General features: G+C 38.5%; 1 protein-coding gene across 2 annotated transcripts; it reads right to left on the bottom strand.

Annotated features, from left to right (window-relative positions):
• Positions 1-1306: 1306 nt before the first annotated feature.
• Positions 1307-14129, bottom strand: clpxa (caseinolytic mitochondrial matrix peptidase chaperone subunit Xa). Of its 2 annotated transcripts, XM_060884422.1 has the most exons (14): positions 13786-14128; positions 11492-11643; positions 11266-11383; positions 10313-10467; positions 9898-10060; positions 8750-8791; positions 7831-8007; positions 6913-7077; positions 6697-6785; positions 6279-6443; positions 5790-6092; positions 5367-5459; positions 5171-5277; positions 1307-3045 (listed from the first exon to the last, which is right to left on the bottom strand). In XM_060884422.1, the coding sequence occupies exons 1-14, from the start codon at positions 13838-13840 to the stop codon at positions 2952-2954; spliced, it is 1878 nt and encodes a 625-aa protein (XP_060740405.1). In that variant the 5' UTR covers positions 13841-14128; the 3' UTR covers positions 1307-2951. The 2 variants fall into 2 exon arrangements, with proteins under 2 accessions (XP_060740405.1, XP_060740415.1); XM_060884432.1 differs by lacking the exon at positions 8750-8791 and having other exon boundaries at positions 13786-14129.
• Positions 14130-14650: the final 521 nt, after the last annotated feature.

Here is a 14650-nt window from a genome sequence, read left to right as displayed (position 1 = left end):
AAAACGTCAGCAATCAGTTCCTGTCCAGCATGAAATAGGGTCCCCTCTGAAACGGAGGTAACGTAATTCGGTTCCATAACATAAGCGATAACGCTCAAGCTTATATCTCGCCTCTGGAACGCCGAATTTCACCAGAGAATGTCCATAATGATTAAAGTTTTGAACTTCTGCGGTGTCTCTCATCGATATTTCTGTTCTTCACTGCATATATTTATGTACATGTACAGTTCTCTGATATACCCAGTCTCCCTGCTGCTATTAGACCTTACAACCAAAGCTGCTCCCAGTGAACCAGTCACCATAATACACAGTTATTACTGTTTCACTGCAGTAATAAACAATAAGAAAGTATTTTAAACATGTGCAATAACATAAATCTTTAGAAAAATGTGCAATATTACCTATGTGCAATATGTCTTCAACGTAACCACTACTCTTTTTATACATTTTTGTTTTTGTATACACTGTATATTATATTATGTCTTAATTCTTTTTTATATATTTTTTCTGCTGTAACAGAGAAATGTCCCCATTGTGGGACGAATAAAGGTATATCTTATCTTATGTCTTGCTGTCCTACTGCTGTTAATCTTATTCCAACCTATTACCCACTGCTAATGTTAGTATTTATTTATCCATCTTCTTACACATATCCTTACTATTATTCCACTGTAATAATTTAATCCCCATTTCTTACCGTATTTGAGTATTTTGCTGATCCAGTTCTTTACTTTTTACTTCAGCAGGATCTTAGTCAGGGTCCCTACAGATTTTGGGCCTCATCCCTGAATCGACAGTTTTTTTATTCCCTAAATCCTTTGGAATAATCCCTACCATTTACACACCTCTGGTATTAATATTCTCAGCATTTCTGATTAATTGTGTAAAACAAAAGGCTTCAGGTTGCTGTTGGAGTGGGCTTTTATTAAACAGACCACTAATCATAGACAATATTTTTTACATTTTTTTTCCTGGGGGCAAAAACAAAGTCAAACAAAAAACTAAACTGAAAGAGGCAATCTTTCTAAACAAAGCTCTTAATGGACTTGTACATTGTTCAAAAACCCTTTAATAATCACGGAAATGATTGCTTTAACAACACGGTCAATAAAATGAAAACTGCAGTAGCATCAGAATTGAGCAGTATATTAAGCATTATATCAGATCCAATGTGGAGTTACACCAACAGCCTGATTCGAGAAAGTCCTCATCAAAATCACATTAACGTCTTGTTCAGTTACACAGAACTGCAAAATGTATACATTGATACAATATCTTAATGGGGGAGAAATTCACCCAGAGCCCATTAGAAAGTCATTGACAGCTTTATTAATCCATATATATATTTTGACCATGTTCTACAAAACATTCTACAAAAGACTGAGGAAGGCTGGGCTCCAGTTCATCAAGCGTCTCCATGTAAGAGTTTCGATCAAGAATTAGCCGTCTAAAAATCACTGAACCATGAAGACTACATTGTGCATCATGAGAGTAACAATGGGATTAGACCTAAACTGCTCTTGAAGCTGATGCAGTTGCACTTTGCCAGATGTGCACGAGTGAGAAAAAAGCTACGCTGTTTATGCACGGCACACACCCCGACACCAGATTGTTCCCCGTTCCACATGTGAACCGGATAAATTAACCAAGCTCGTTACTCCCCTCCTGCTTGCACTGCAAATTTAACAAGCATTCGTTTGTAAATGTAGGAAGAAGCACAGAGGGATGATTCTCTGTGATGTTAAGGCTAAACAGAACTGTACACAATGTAAGCATCCATCCAGTGCAAACTGAAGGCAATCGTAAGCTTTACTAAAGAAACAAAACAAAACATTTGGTTCAGCAATTCTGCTATTAATAAAACTGCAGAACAAGTGATGCTACATCAAACAGTTCTGAGGAAGGAAGTGCTGTAATGCTGTAATCAAATGATGGCCTTTACACACAGGCAAGCAGGAGAGAGGTGTGTGTTACTGTTCAAGCAGAAATGAATGCATTTTATTGGAGTAACTGTACTGTGTTACAGCAAAAAAAACATTGTCTGGAATTTAAGCAAAAGCCCAATGAGTCAGCCGTGTTCAGTATCAGTGATTAGTTTGGTGGTGTCCAGTCTTCTCCGCGAAGGGCTGGTTTTCTAAGGGTGCATGTTTTCATCCCAATCAAACAGGAGCCAAACCAGATTCCACCAGATTCCTCAGTTGATCTAGGCTTTCTGTAGACCCAGGTGTGGCTTCTGCTGGTTGAAATGAAAACCTGCACCCACACTAGCCCTTTCCGTATAAGACTGTACACTACTGCTTAACGCTAGTTGAAATCAGTCCACTAAAATAAACCCATGCACAAAAATACTGCAGCTGGAGTAACAGTGACAGCAGCAGATACTCTGATAGAGAACTGTTACAATGACATTTTGGTAAAAAGCTTATCTGGGGCACCAAAATACAGAGTCACTTCCCTGTAAAAGAGCCACACAGCACTGTCCACTAACATGGATAACAAAATGAAGTGCCTCAGCTGGTACCGGTCATAATTACAGATTATGAAAAAGAAAAGTGGCTGGACGTCGATTTTGCTTTCTTAGTGAATTTATGACCTTAATCTGCATAAATATCTTGTTCAAAAAAGCTCATAAAAACCAAACACATTCATTTGGTAAGGAATAAAATTTGTTTTTTTTTTACATTTAATATTAACAGTCGCTCACTCTGAGGCGTAGTTAATTCAGTACATTTCTCTTAAACACAACTGTCTTCACAAAGTTCAGGATATATGTAATATAGCACACTGTAACTTACAGCTTACATATTAGGACAGATCATTCAGGCTTGTGTTTCTGTGTGTGTATACGAGCCTTCAGAAGTACTTGCATGTCGATTGATTGCTTAATGGACTGGAACTGGTCTTCATTAAGAGGTTTTACAAGAAGCTTGAACAACATTACTCTGACTGTATTAATTCTTGGCTGCATCAACCTGCAACCTGGTCCAGTTCTCTTCTTCGATTCCTGAGTCGTACTCCTCTTCTGCTGCCTCTTTTGCTGGGGCTCTGTGAGTGGGGATAAAGCTGTATTAGTGGTCAAATCTTTGGAGTGAATGAATTGATCACATTCCCTGCCATGTAGTGACCTGTATAAAACACATGACTTCTTTGGCAGCTTTGTTCTGCTTTTTAAAGACTGCATTAGAGTGCAGCTGGAATGTATGGAAGGAATTACGTCCCTAACTTTGAGGCTGAACATGAGTCCTAGAGCTTCTCATTCTGAACGAAGTGATACTTGCAGTTTGGGAATGAAATACACAAACTACAGGAATAAATAAGGAATTGCTAATTCTCATGTCAGCTGATGGACTTTGTTCATTTTTCCACCCGTTCAACAAGAAGAGAAAGAGGGCAAGTGTGTAGCGCTAAGACAAGCCTTATGTGTTGTTGGTAATGATCAGAGTTTTCTATACACAAATTGGTAAAGATAATTGGTGGCTATTTTTTTTAAACTATAGCAGCACTGAAATCTACTTAATATACATAAAGTGTTTCACAGTCCACTCATATCCTAGGTCATGAACACGCTCTCAAAACTAGCCAACACTGACTGAAATGTCTTTCTTCAAAATAAATTCATCAGATCTTGTGGATGGGACATGAGAAGTTCTGATCATACACCAAAACCTGTGAGTAAGTCAATGAAACAATGACGTCTAAAAAGACACTCCTGGGGTGCGGTGTTATGCGTAAAATAGTGTCACTGAATAAATCTTTTTTAGTGAACGGAATCAAAAGGTTCAAGTCACTGGGATAAATGGAAATGATCACCACTAAGCCACACATAACTGCATTACCGTCACAGTGTTGCTAAATATGTTGGTTTGTTTTCTAACAGTTTTGTTTCTGCTGTAATTCAAATGACAGGTTTCTATTAATGTGCTCGTTCTAACGCGTCATCTTTTCTATAGTAATAATCTTAATTGAAAAGTCTTCATTTAACACCAATAATAAACGGAGTATTAAAAATATGTTGTTTTGTAACAAAGAAAAGTAACAGTGGTTTGTAGGATTTCCACCATGTTTGCCGGACAAGGTTTTATCTTATTAACTTTGAAGTTAGAGGACAAAAAGAGAGGTTGGTCAGGGAACGATGCACCTCAGTGTCCGTGCTGGGTTGAAAAAAGTCTGCCAGAGCCAAGTAAAAGTAACCAGTCCATAAATGAACATTTATAAAGGGTTGGAGAATTATTCCAAAAGAATGGAATAGAAGCATTTATTTATTTAGTCACTTATACACTACAGCACAGTGAAAGTATTTCTGTGCATATCCCAACTTTAGAGATTGGGGCCAAAGCACAGGGTCAGCTATGATACAGCACCACTGGAGCAGTGAGGATTAAGGGCCTTGCACAAGGGCCCAACATTGGCAGCTTAGCAGTGCTGTGGCTTGAACCCTGATCCTCCGATCAACAACCCAGAGCCTTAAAGGTGGGGTGCACGATGTTTGAAAAATGCTTCAGAAAACCGAGTTGGGCCGACAAACAAAACAAACGTGTAGCCAATTAGCTGAAAGGGGCGTGTCTTTTCAATATGCGGCAGAGAGAGTGTTCAGTGTTACCATAGTATTACTCATTGAGTTCATTTATTAATAAAAATATCCCCTCGGCCAGCTGCCCCAGCAGGTTCCACCATAATAGTTGCCTTGGTTACGTATGTATGTGTGGGTCGGAGCTATCAAAACAGGGGTGACACCCATTTGTGTTAGGGCGTGTTTGTTTAGGTGATTTCAAATGTCAACATTGGCTTTCAAACATCGTGCACCCCACCTTTAACCACTTGAGCCACCACTGCCCCCTTGAATCATGAACGAATACGTTATTGTGTCAAATCTACAAGATTGTGTTTATAATAGCATCCAAACAAGTGGCACTTCCTCAGAAAATGCTACATTACTTTAGACCAGAGCACTGTGTTTCGGTCACACGATCCCAAAGTTAACGTTTAGCATCTGTATCATGTGCATATGTTCTTTTCTTCTTCCTTGAACTGTATGAGGAAGCAAAACCCTACAGTAAAATTCAATAAGAGGAAATGAATCTCTGTCGAAAGGAAATCACATTTTTGGGAACGTGTGTCATAGTTAATGACAGTGATTCAGCAGAATTTCATCCTCCTCATGAGCGCTCACCTGACATACTGCGGTGACGTTTTCCCCAGTACCACATCCTCGTTTACTTCCACAGCTACGATGTCTGAGTGAGGGACTTCAAACATTGGGTCCAGTAGCAGCTTCTCCTGTAGAAGGTCAACACCATCACCAACATTAACAACCCAAGAGCAGTGAGAAGGAAGCATCAACACAGCTGACAAACACAAGTGCTCACCATTATGGATCGAAGTCCTCGGGCTCCTGTCTTCCGCTCAAGCGCCATTCTGGCAATAGCCCGCAGAGCAGGAGAGGTCACAGACAGCTCACACTGGAAGGAAATAAGAGTGGAAATCTTAGTGGTTAAGCTTTAAATATTCTAATTTTCAATTCAGAGCTCTGAAAGATTGCAAATGATTTTGATTAACTCGCTCTGATCAGGTCAAAATGATCAATTTAAATTTTAAAGCAAAAGACCATGAATATGAAAAAGCATTAACATTTCCAACATTAATCAAGCTTAACAATGCAACATTATCTGATGATTATTAAAAAAATCATGTTTATAAACCTGAATTAAAAGTCGTCGTCGTCTTACTTGGAACCACATATATTGTGAATTATACTTTATAAATCTTTGAGTAAATAAGAAGCGTGTTACCTTGTCCATGCTGAAAAGTGCTTGGTACTGGGGCACCACAGCGTTGCGGGGTTCAGTCAGGATGCGGACGAGTGTGTCCTCATCCAAGCTGTGGAGCGGCACAACCACGGGCAAGCGGCCAACAAACTCGGGTATCATGCCGAACTCTATGAGGTCACGTGCTTCCACATGCTTCAGTAGTCGGTCTCTTTCCTCAATCTCAGCCACAACGTCCACCTCACCACCCGTCATGTGGGCCACGTCGGCTGCAGCCGCGGCCCTTCGGCCTTTACCCAGGCTAGATGGTGCTCCAAAGCCCAGATACTAACAGGAGTTTATAAGACAAGATGAATTTTAAAACAAATCACAACGTCAGCAATGTTTACATTACAATCAAATGCCTAAATATGACACAGACCTGATTTTACTTTTAACAGTTCTGGACTCTTCACATACCCTGAACATTCACTTCAAACCAAAGCAGAGACACAATTACTACAAAACACAAACCTTCTCATTCTTTCTCCTGCCGATTATACGATCCAGCCCATTGAAAGCACCGGACGCCACAAATAAGATGTTTGTCGTGTCGACTTGTACAGTCTCTCCTCTCAGCTTTCTGGTATTTTTTTCAGGAACGTTTACAATAGTGCCTTCCAGGAGTTTGAGTAATCCCTATTAAAAAATAAAGCACAACGAGCAGATATTCTTAATATGATATTATTTATCAACTCGACTAAACATACAACACGTTATAGACATTTCATGGAAAACATCTAAACACTGAAATATTTAGTTACTAACAGATAAATAATGTTGAAGGTTGTTATGGTGGCAAATATTTGAAATGCTACTCAAGCTGACCTTCAGTCACGTCTGGATTATTTAGCAAGTGATTATCATTTAAGTGCAGTGTTTCATCACTGACCTGCTGCACACCTTCTCCACCCACATCTCTCAACTGATGGATCCCGGGAACACTGCCAATTTTGTCGACTTCATCCAAGAAAACAATGCCTATAGGGTACAAAAATAAATAAACAAAGTCATAAGTTAGCTCATCACAACACCCACACATGTTTCCATGACCATTATACTTCAAAGATGAGCAAAATATTTCAGTGTCATAAATGTTTCTTCTTACCCTGTTGAGCCTTCTCAATAACATAGTTGGCGTCCTGCAGCAGCTTGGCGATGACCGACTCAATGTCCTCACCCACGTAGCCAGCCTGTGTGAGGGTAGTGCAGTCGCAGATCGCAAAAGGAACATCCAGGCATTTAGCTAGAGTTTGGGCTAGAAGAGTTTTTCCTGCATAATAGACACAAAAAGATTTCATAAATTTGCATCTCATTTCTAAAATGCTGTTTGCTGAGATGCACTTTAGAAACTAACATGTGTGCACTAGAATTATTAATGTAGAACAGTCTGTCTGGTCTCTAACATACCGATCAGGCACACAGGCAGCAACTTCTGTAATTTGATACTATTTAAGGTTTCATTTGCAAAGTTTGGCCTTTACCTGACCTTTATTCAGGCATTTTAATCTGTACTTCAGGATCACAATGGCTAGAAAATGAACGCTGGTTACTGTGGCTTTAGACATCTCTGTATCTGTAGAGAAGGCACCAAACCACACATAGCTCTTTTTATATTTTTTTGTAGGAGGCGCGGCCTCCGTGACGGTCAGTCTCAGTGTAGGAGGCGCGGCCTCCGTGACGGTCAGTCTCAGTGTAGGAGGCGCGGCCTCCGTGACGGTCAGTCTCAGTGTAGGAGGCGCGGCCTCCGTGACGGTCAGTCTCAGTGTAGGAGGCGCGGCCTCCGTGACGGTCAGTCTCAGTGTAGGAGGCGCGGCCTCCGTGACGGTCAGTCTCAGTGTAGGAGGCGCGGCCTTCGTGACGGTCAGTCTCAGTGTAGGAGGCGGGGCCTCCGTACCAGTCAGTCTCAGTGTAGGAGGCTGGGCCTCCGTGCCAGTCAGTCTCAGTGTAGGAGGTGCAGCCTCTGTGCCAGTCAGTCTCAGTGTATGAGGCGTGGTCTCTGTGCCTTTCATACAAACAGTCATACCAGAGCCTGTGGGTCCCAGCAATATAATGTTGCTCTTCTCCAACTTGATATCAGTGTGTGTGGAGTCAAGCACATCTCCTCCTCTTCTTTCTTGAGGGACCTGCTGGTTCACCTGCTGCTGCATGGAGGCTCCTAAAGCATTACCATGAGGGCTGATCCCTGCAATCTGCAGCAGCTCTGTAACAGTGATCACACATACACAAAAACAGAACAAGTAGATGTAGTTGTATATACTGTTGAAAAATCACTGCTACTTAAATTAAAGTAAAGCTTTGACAACACTTTTCAAGGATTACAGAACAACATAGCCCACAAACTGCTTCCACAACTGTCTTTCAAATAAGTCAATGCTGCACGATAAAAGAAGGGCTGAGTCAGGGATATAAACGGATTTCCTGTGGCAACAAGCTCAATAAACTCGGAGAATGTAAGTTAAACATGCATGAACAGTGCAGGAAGAAAAAAAGTGAAGAAGAAATGGGTGATGATTACACACATGGACGCAACAAGTGAAATTACTCAACAGATGATCATGAATTTTGTGAAATTTCCCAACTAAATCACACAGAGGACTGAAATTTCTCCTGGAAATCAATAAAAAAAAATCAATAGTCACATTCAATAAGCACTGCTTCTACAGTATAACCCAGTTATACCCTCAGGAGAAAATAAATCCATAATCTTCTACTTAAACTTTTCACTGATGATGCCCCAGAACGCCACCTCACTGTCCTCTCTAATAGACAGACAGAGTTTGGCATTTGTACAATAAACAAGTTCATGAACTGAATTAAAGTAAATGAAAAGAACCGAAAGTGTAGGGGATTCGGGCTGCCTGCATGTTTACAGAAATTATAGACCTGCGTTATAGAAAGCAATTGGTGAACTCTAAGGTTATAAGCATTAACAGGACACTTACTTGTGAATCTGTACTCATCCTCTCGACGTCTTAGCTCTAGCTCTACAGAAAAAGTAGGAAATTTACAAACATATCACTACCATTATGCACATATTTTCTCTGAACAACTTCAATGATTTCTTTTGCATTTATTTTTGCAAAATTGTACAAATGCCAAATCACAAACATCCTACCAGGGCGTGACTGACCCATAAAATCAGCAAAATTATTTTCCAAAAATAATCATCTCCATTCATGGCAGGCAAGTGTTTTTTTTGTTTTTTTATTAATAAATATACTGTTGTAATCGTAAATGCTTCTTTCAGATGTTTTCTGTTTTCAGAAACACTCATATTAGTTAAGTACGTCTTAAATGAAATATTGCCATTATATTTTTGACCGTGTACATATTATTGGCTGATGTTATAGATGTAACCTTTAAAGTTGTTTTAAATTGCAAACAGTGCAAATTTCAGCCAGGGTCTAATTCCTACACCGGAAAACACTGTCAGTAAAAATATAATGTAAAGCAGAGGCTCATAAACATTTTGCCAAAAAAGATCCCAAATGGACATTTTTAATTTAGGGCCTTGTAAGGGCTTAGGGCAGCAGTGTCCAATCTTATCCAGAAAGGGCCGGTGTGGGTGCAGGTTTTCATTCCAACCAAGCAGGGACATGACTTCTCTTTAAAGACGTTCCACCGTCGTCGTGATTGTTGTCACGAGCTGCTCAAATCTCGATCTTAAAAAATGTCTTTAGTTGAGTTCGACATGTTTTATTTAATTCATCTTAACATGGAAACAACATATGGTTATTTTCCTCATGACAAAAATAAATAAGGGAAGTGACTTCTGGTTAAATGATACTCAGGAATGATACTCATTGTTGCACAATCCAGCAGTAAAAACCGAGGACATCTACATGCAACAAGGCTTTAGGGCGTACGCATAAAGTTTCACTATACAGAGTGACAGCACAATCACTTCATTAATGCTGTCCATCATGTCACACTACTGAAAACAGTCTTGATATTAAACTTACCAGCTGTTTGTTTTTCTAAAGGAAAGACCAAGTAATGAAACTGACTCAAAGTATAAAATTTTCCTAAGCACACATGTGTTCTCTCTATAGTGTCTCTTATCTACAACAGATATAAACGTGGTACAGACCTCGGGGTGTGAGAGAGGCCTGTTTCTCCACCTCTGCCTGGTGTTGTCTGGAGCCGGAGGGCATGTTGTTATAAATGCGTTTGTAGTGATTGTACACAGCCACCGACAGCACCTTCTTCGCATGGGCCTGACCAACTACATATTTGTCCAGATAGGCATAGATCTAATTAAAAGGGAAACAACAGGGACTTTAAAACCTGTCTTTAGTTATTAGTCTGAAAAATAAAAACATCGTTCAGTGATCTGGAAAGGAATGCATCGTTCAGCTGTAGTAATAACAAGCGAGCAGAGAAGGCTATGTTGAAGGTCACATAGGATTTTGGGTTGAAGTTCTCTTGAAAAGAAAAAACAAACAAACAAAAAAAACCAACAACAATGTAATTATAATAAAGATGCCAACATGATACACAGGTACCTTCTTGGGTGGTGGTGGGGGTTTCTGTTGGAAGGCAAGCTTCACGGCTTCGGCAGCTGATTCGGGGTCTTTATTCAGACTCTTCTTAGTGTCCGTTTCCGAGAGCACCACGAAAAAGTGATGACATTTTTCACATTTGACAAATCTAGTTGAAGCTGACAAAAAAAATAAAAAATAAACATATGAACTGCTTAGAGCAGAGTACAAAAATGCTTTTAGAAGACATTATGTATTTAGACAGAATTCTAAGTGGAAATCCAATTACAGATTGATCTAATATAGGCGCATACATTAAACACCGATAAGATAGGCTTTAATAACCAGATTTACTACGGGTAACTAACTTAAACTAACACTGTTACAATGTAAATCATGAGAAGAAATAAGGTGTGATCTCAAAATGTGTAATGATGGTCCATGGCCTCCAATCATTATCAAACTTTTGACTTGGCCAAAAAGCCTGAGCATTTTTTTTTAGTTTTTTTTATTTATTTATTTATTTTTTTAAATATTATTATTAGTAGTTGTTGTGTAATTTCATTATATTTTAGATATAATCATAAAATGTGTAAATCTCATATGTAGTCATATTGAAGCCACATAAATCATTCAGGTTCCTGGAGCGTTGTTAGGTCGTGTACTTTAGCTTATGAGCAGCTACTTCTATATATTCTTCTCTTCCTTTTATTGTGATAGTTCATATTTAACTTATCTGTTCATAAGATGTTGTTTCATCACTGTACAGGCTTTCTTTCTTTACAGACAGGCAGATGGATGGATGGATCTATAGATCTACCTCCTTTTAAATCTGCTATACATAAATTCAGAAGGCCAACTGGATAATATAACTTCATGAAACATGAACCAACAGAAAACTCATACAGCAATTTGTCCAATTGTCTAATTTGCCTAAATACCATCAGTATGTTGCATATTTGTATTATAATACTCACAAACAAATGTTTCCACGTGCGTGCAGGGATCTCCGCATTTGGGGCAACGAAGCTGACTGCCACCTTTCCCGGAGTTGCCCGAGCTGGATCTTTTGCCACTTCCATCACTCACAGATTTCTTCAAAAGCAACGGAGCCAAAATAACACATGGTTATTAATTTGAATTGAATCTCCTGATTTAAGATAAAACATAAGATGTAAGGTCCTTAAAAAAAAACAAGTCCACCTTTCCACCATCACCATCTTTGATGCCGTCCTTGGGCGCATAATACACTGAGGACTCTGAGAAGGGTCTGACCGGGACACCTCGTGTTAGGCGGATTTCGTGAGTTGCTGGTCGGCTAAGAGAGAGCAGATGAACTCTGGAGCCTGAGAAACCTGCAATCAAATCAAATACTCTAACATTAGCAAGCAGGAACTGCAGCTAAGTAACCCTTCAGTCACACTAGTCCTTTCTTGTGTGTGTGTGTGTGTATGTGTGTGTGTAGCAACCACTACTATTCTTTCTGAAGGGAATCAGTACTAGTTATATATAACTTCTATAAAAAAAATAATAATAATAATAATAATTAATAAATAAATAAATAATAATAATCCCACCCTCATGCTTGTCATCTTAAAGTAAATGCTGCATTCCATGTGAATAATTCAGATATACATATTTTTGTGTGTTCAAGCTGATGGTCGATGTAGCTTCACGTCATCAAAACAGCAAACTGTATAGTCAAGTTTATAGCATCAAAAAGCACATGTGTCTCAAACATGTGTCACATTATTACAAAGCAAACACTAGGTTATTCAGTATAAGTTTCAAATTAAAGAAGTGCTCTTTTGTGTACTTTTAATGGTCCGAGCAATCACTTACTGAGCTCGGGATGGGGAGGCTTTTTCTTTAGGTTTTCACAGGTCAGAAATTCAAACTCTTATGTGCAAGTTTAAATGGTGCATTCGATTTACTGAAAAAAGTAAGGCTGGCTGATTATTCCTTTTGCTGTAAAACAAATTCAAATGTGTTTCAGGTCAAAAGATAACAGAAGAAATTGTAAACTTTCTTCTCATGTTTATGTCCTGGTATTTACATGTAAATGTGTTAAAAGAGCTTGCACAATTTGCATTGGAATTTTACCAATTTGTAGGCAAGCAAAAACGTGACCAACAAGCGTTTCTTGTGTCCTGCTGATTGTTTATACAATAAATAGCTCTAAACATCTACTCTTGGTTTTAGTACAACATGAAGATCACAAAGCTGTTTATGAGAGAAAAGCAAGCCAAGATGAGAAAAGAGAAAAAAATCAATCAGATGAATTGCACAAACACTGGGTATAGCCAATACAACCATTTGAAATGTACTGAGAAGTGAAGGAAACCGTTGGTCTACTGATCAGCAAATGTTGAACAGGTCAACTAAAGAAAACAACAGCAGTTGATGAAAGATACATTGTGAAAGCTGTGAAGTAAAACATCAAATCGATAACGTCACCAACAACCTCCGCAGTGTAGAGGTGAAGGTATCATAACGCACGTTTGGAAAGACATTTAAAGCAGAAATGTGAGGCCACAAGATGCAAACTACTCATCAGCAGTAAGAATCATACAGTTAGATATACAGACGCAAGCCACAAAACCTCCACCAAAGTGTGAAGAAAGAAAGGATCTGCTCGTGATCCGAAACATATAAACTCATCAGTCATGAGATGGCTTGGGCTTGCACGGCTGCTTCTGAAACAGTATCACTAATCTTTATGAATGATGTAACTCCTGAGATGAATTTAGAGAGTTTACAGAAACATAACGTCTGACAATTTACAAAAAAAAAAATCATTCAATCTAATTGAGAGGAACACAACAAAGGACGTGATCTGGGTGAAAAGTGGAAGGTTTTTAGACTGGCCTGATCTCAAACCCAAATGTCTTTTGTTACATAATAAAGTACAAGCAAAGGAATAGGCCTTGCTGTTCCAATAGTATTGAAGAGGACTTTAAATATTGCGACCTCGAGTCCAACACAGCTGTTGTGCACCCAAGTCGTTTATCTGCAGTGCATTCTGGATCTTTATCACAAATGTTCAGCATTCACTCTCTCCACTACTTTGTATTTGTCATTAACATGACATTAACATCACGTGTTCCGAGCTAAAGGTTTCTCTTAATGCTTTTGACATATTTGTTTTAGGGAATGTGACAGTCCTTCTAACTGTTTGAACAAGTAAATAAGAGTAAGAATAAACGTTAAAGAATAAATAATAAAGTTAAATATGATAGGTGAACAATTCCTGTTCAAACAACTTTCTTTATCAGAATCAGAGCATTAACGACATTTATACTGAACCAAGTTTGATTCAACATTCAGGTGAGATTATGAAACAATATCAGAAGAGATCAGTATAAACTGACAGGCTTTAACAGAGTGACAGGCCTAGTGAGTTAGCTACATGACCATCGGGGTAAACACTCTATATTAGCTAACGTAGGTGAAGTAGCTTGTCAGCTAAACATGAACACAACAAATAGTGTTTTTACCTTTGTGGGCTGAATTTATGAACAGTCGGGCCACTGAAGTGCATGCACAGGACATGTTTCCTTCTTCGTTTTATTTTTATGCTGAATCAGCTAGCTAAGAACTAGCTAATACTGAACTGCTAGGCTAACCAGCTCACCACCATACCGTTCAATTAGCTATGTTAGCTTAGCAATGTTTTCTAGGGAAATTAGTCAGTGAAATAATATTAATCTATCGCTAACCTGTTAAATGATTAAAAATATGAGCTATTTTAGTAAATCTCCATAAGGTTAATTAAAGTGCACAAGCAACTAACAGCACTTGTGTTCTCAGTGACAAAGCAAAGCTAACTAGGTAGGAAGCTAACGTAGCAGGAAGATAAGCTACGGTTATGGTTGCGTCCCAAATGACGTCACACGTCACTACTCTGGTGCACTATATCGTGTTCGTTATAGTAAGTGTTTAGGCGGTTATGTAGTGCACTACGTGCTCACTGATAACGAAATGAAACTGGAGTGAGGTAAACGTGACGAGAGCACACTAAAACTGTCGCAATGTTAAAACGTCCAAACAAACGTCACTTAAGGAGTTTTTTACATAAATAAGACCCACAACTACATTTCTATAATAAAATTAAACAAAACACTCGGAAAATATTGCATTTAGATATTAAATAAATGTATATCGATATATTAAGTTAAATATTAAAATATTTTCATTTAAAATACTTTATACTTAAAGCTGAAAAACAATTGTATTGAAAACTACATTATTATTATTATTTTTTAATTATATTATTATTATTATTATTATTATTATTATTATTATTATTATATTATTAGTAGAATAATAATTATTATAATTGTTATAATTACTATAATTATT

Source organism: Tachysurus vachellii, chromosome 1 (genome assembly GCF_030014155.1).
Source record: "Tachysurus vachellii isolate PV-2020 chromosome 1, HZAU_Pvac_v1, whole genome shotgun sequence".
Lineage (NCBI taxonomy): Eukaryota > Metazoa > Chordata > Actinopteri > Siluriformes > Bagridae > Tachysurus > Tachysurus vachellii.
This window is presented reverse-complemented; position numbering and strand designations above follow the sequence as displayed.

Excerpts from the sequence above, each read along its gene's own strand:
- clpxa (XM_060884422.1), bottom strand. The coding sequence starts at position 13,840 with ATGTCCTGTGCATGCACTTCAGTGGCCCGACTGTTCATAAATTCAGCC. Across the intron at positions 6,444-6,696 it reads GTGGAGAAGGTGTGCAGCAG|GGATTACTCAAACTCCTGGA; the intron begins GTCAGTGATGAA and ends ATTTTTTAATAG. Across the intron at positions 3,046-5,170 it reads ACGTCACCGCAGTATGTCAG|AGCCCCAGCAAAAGAGGCAG; the intron begins GTGAGCGCTCAT and ends CCCCACTCACAG.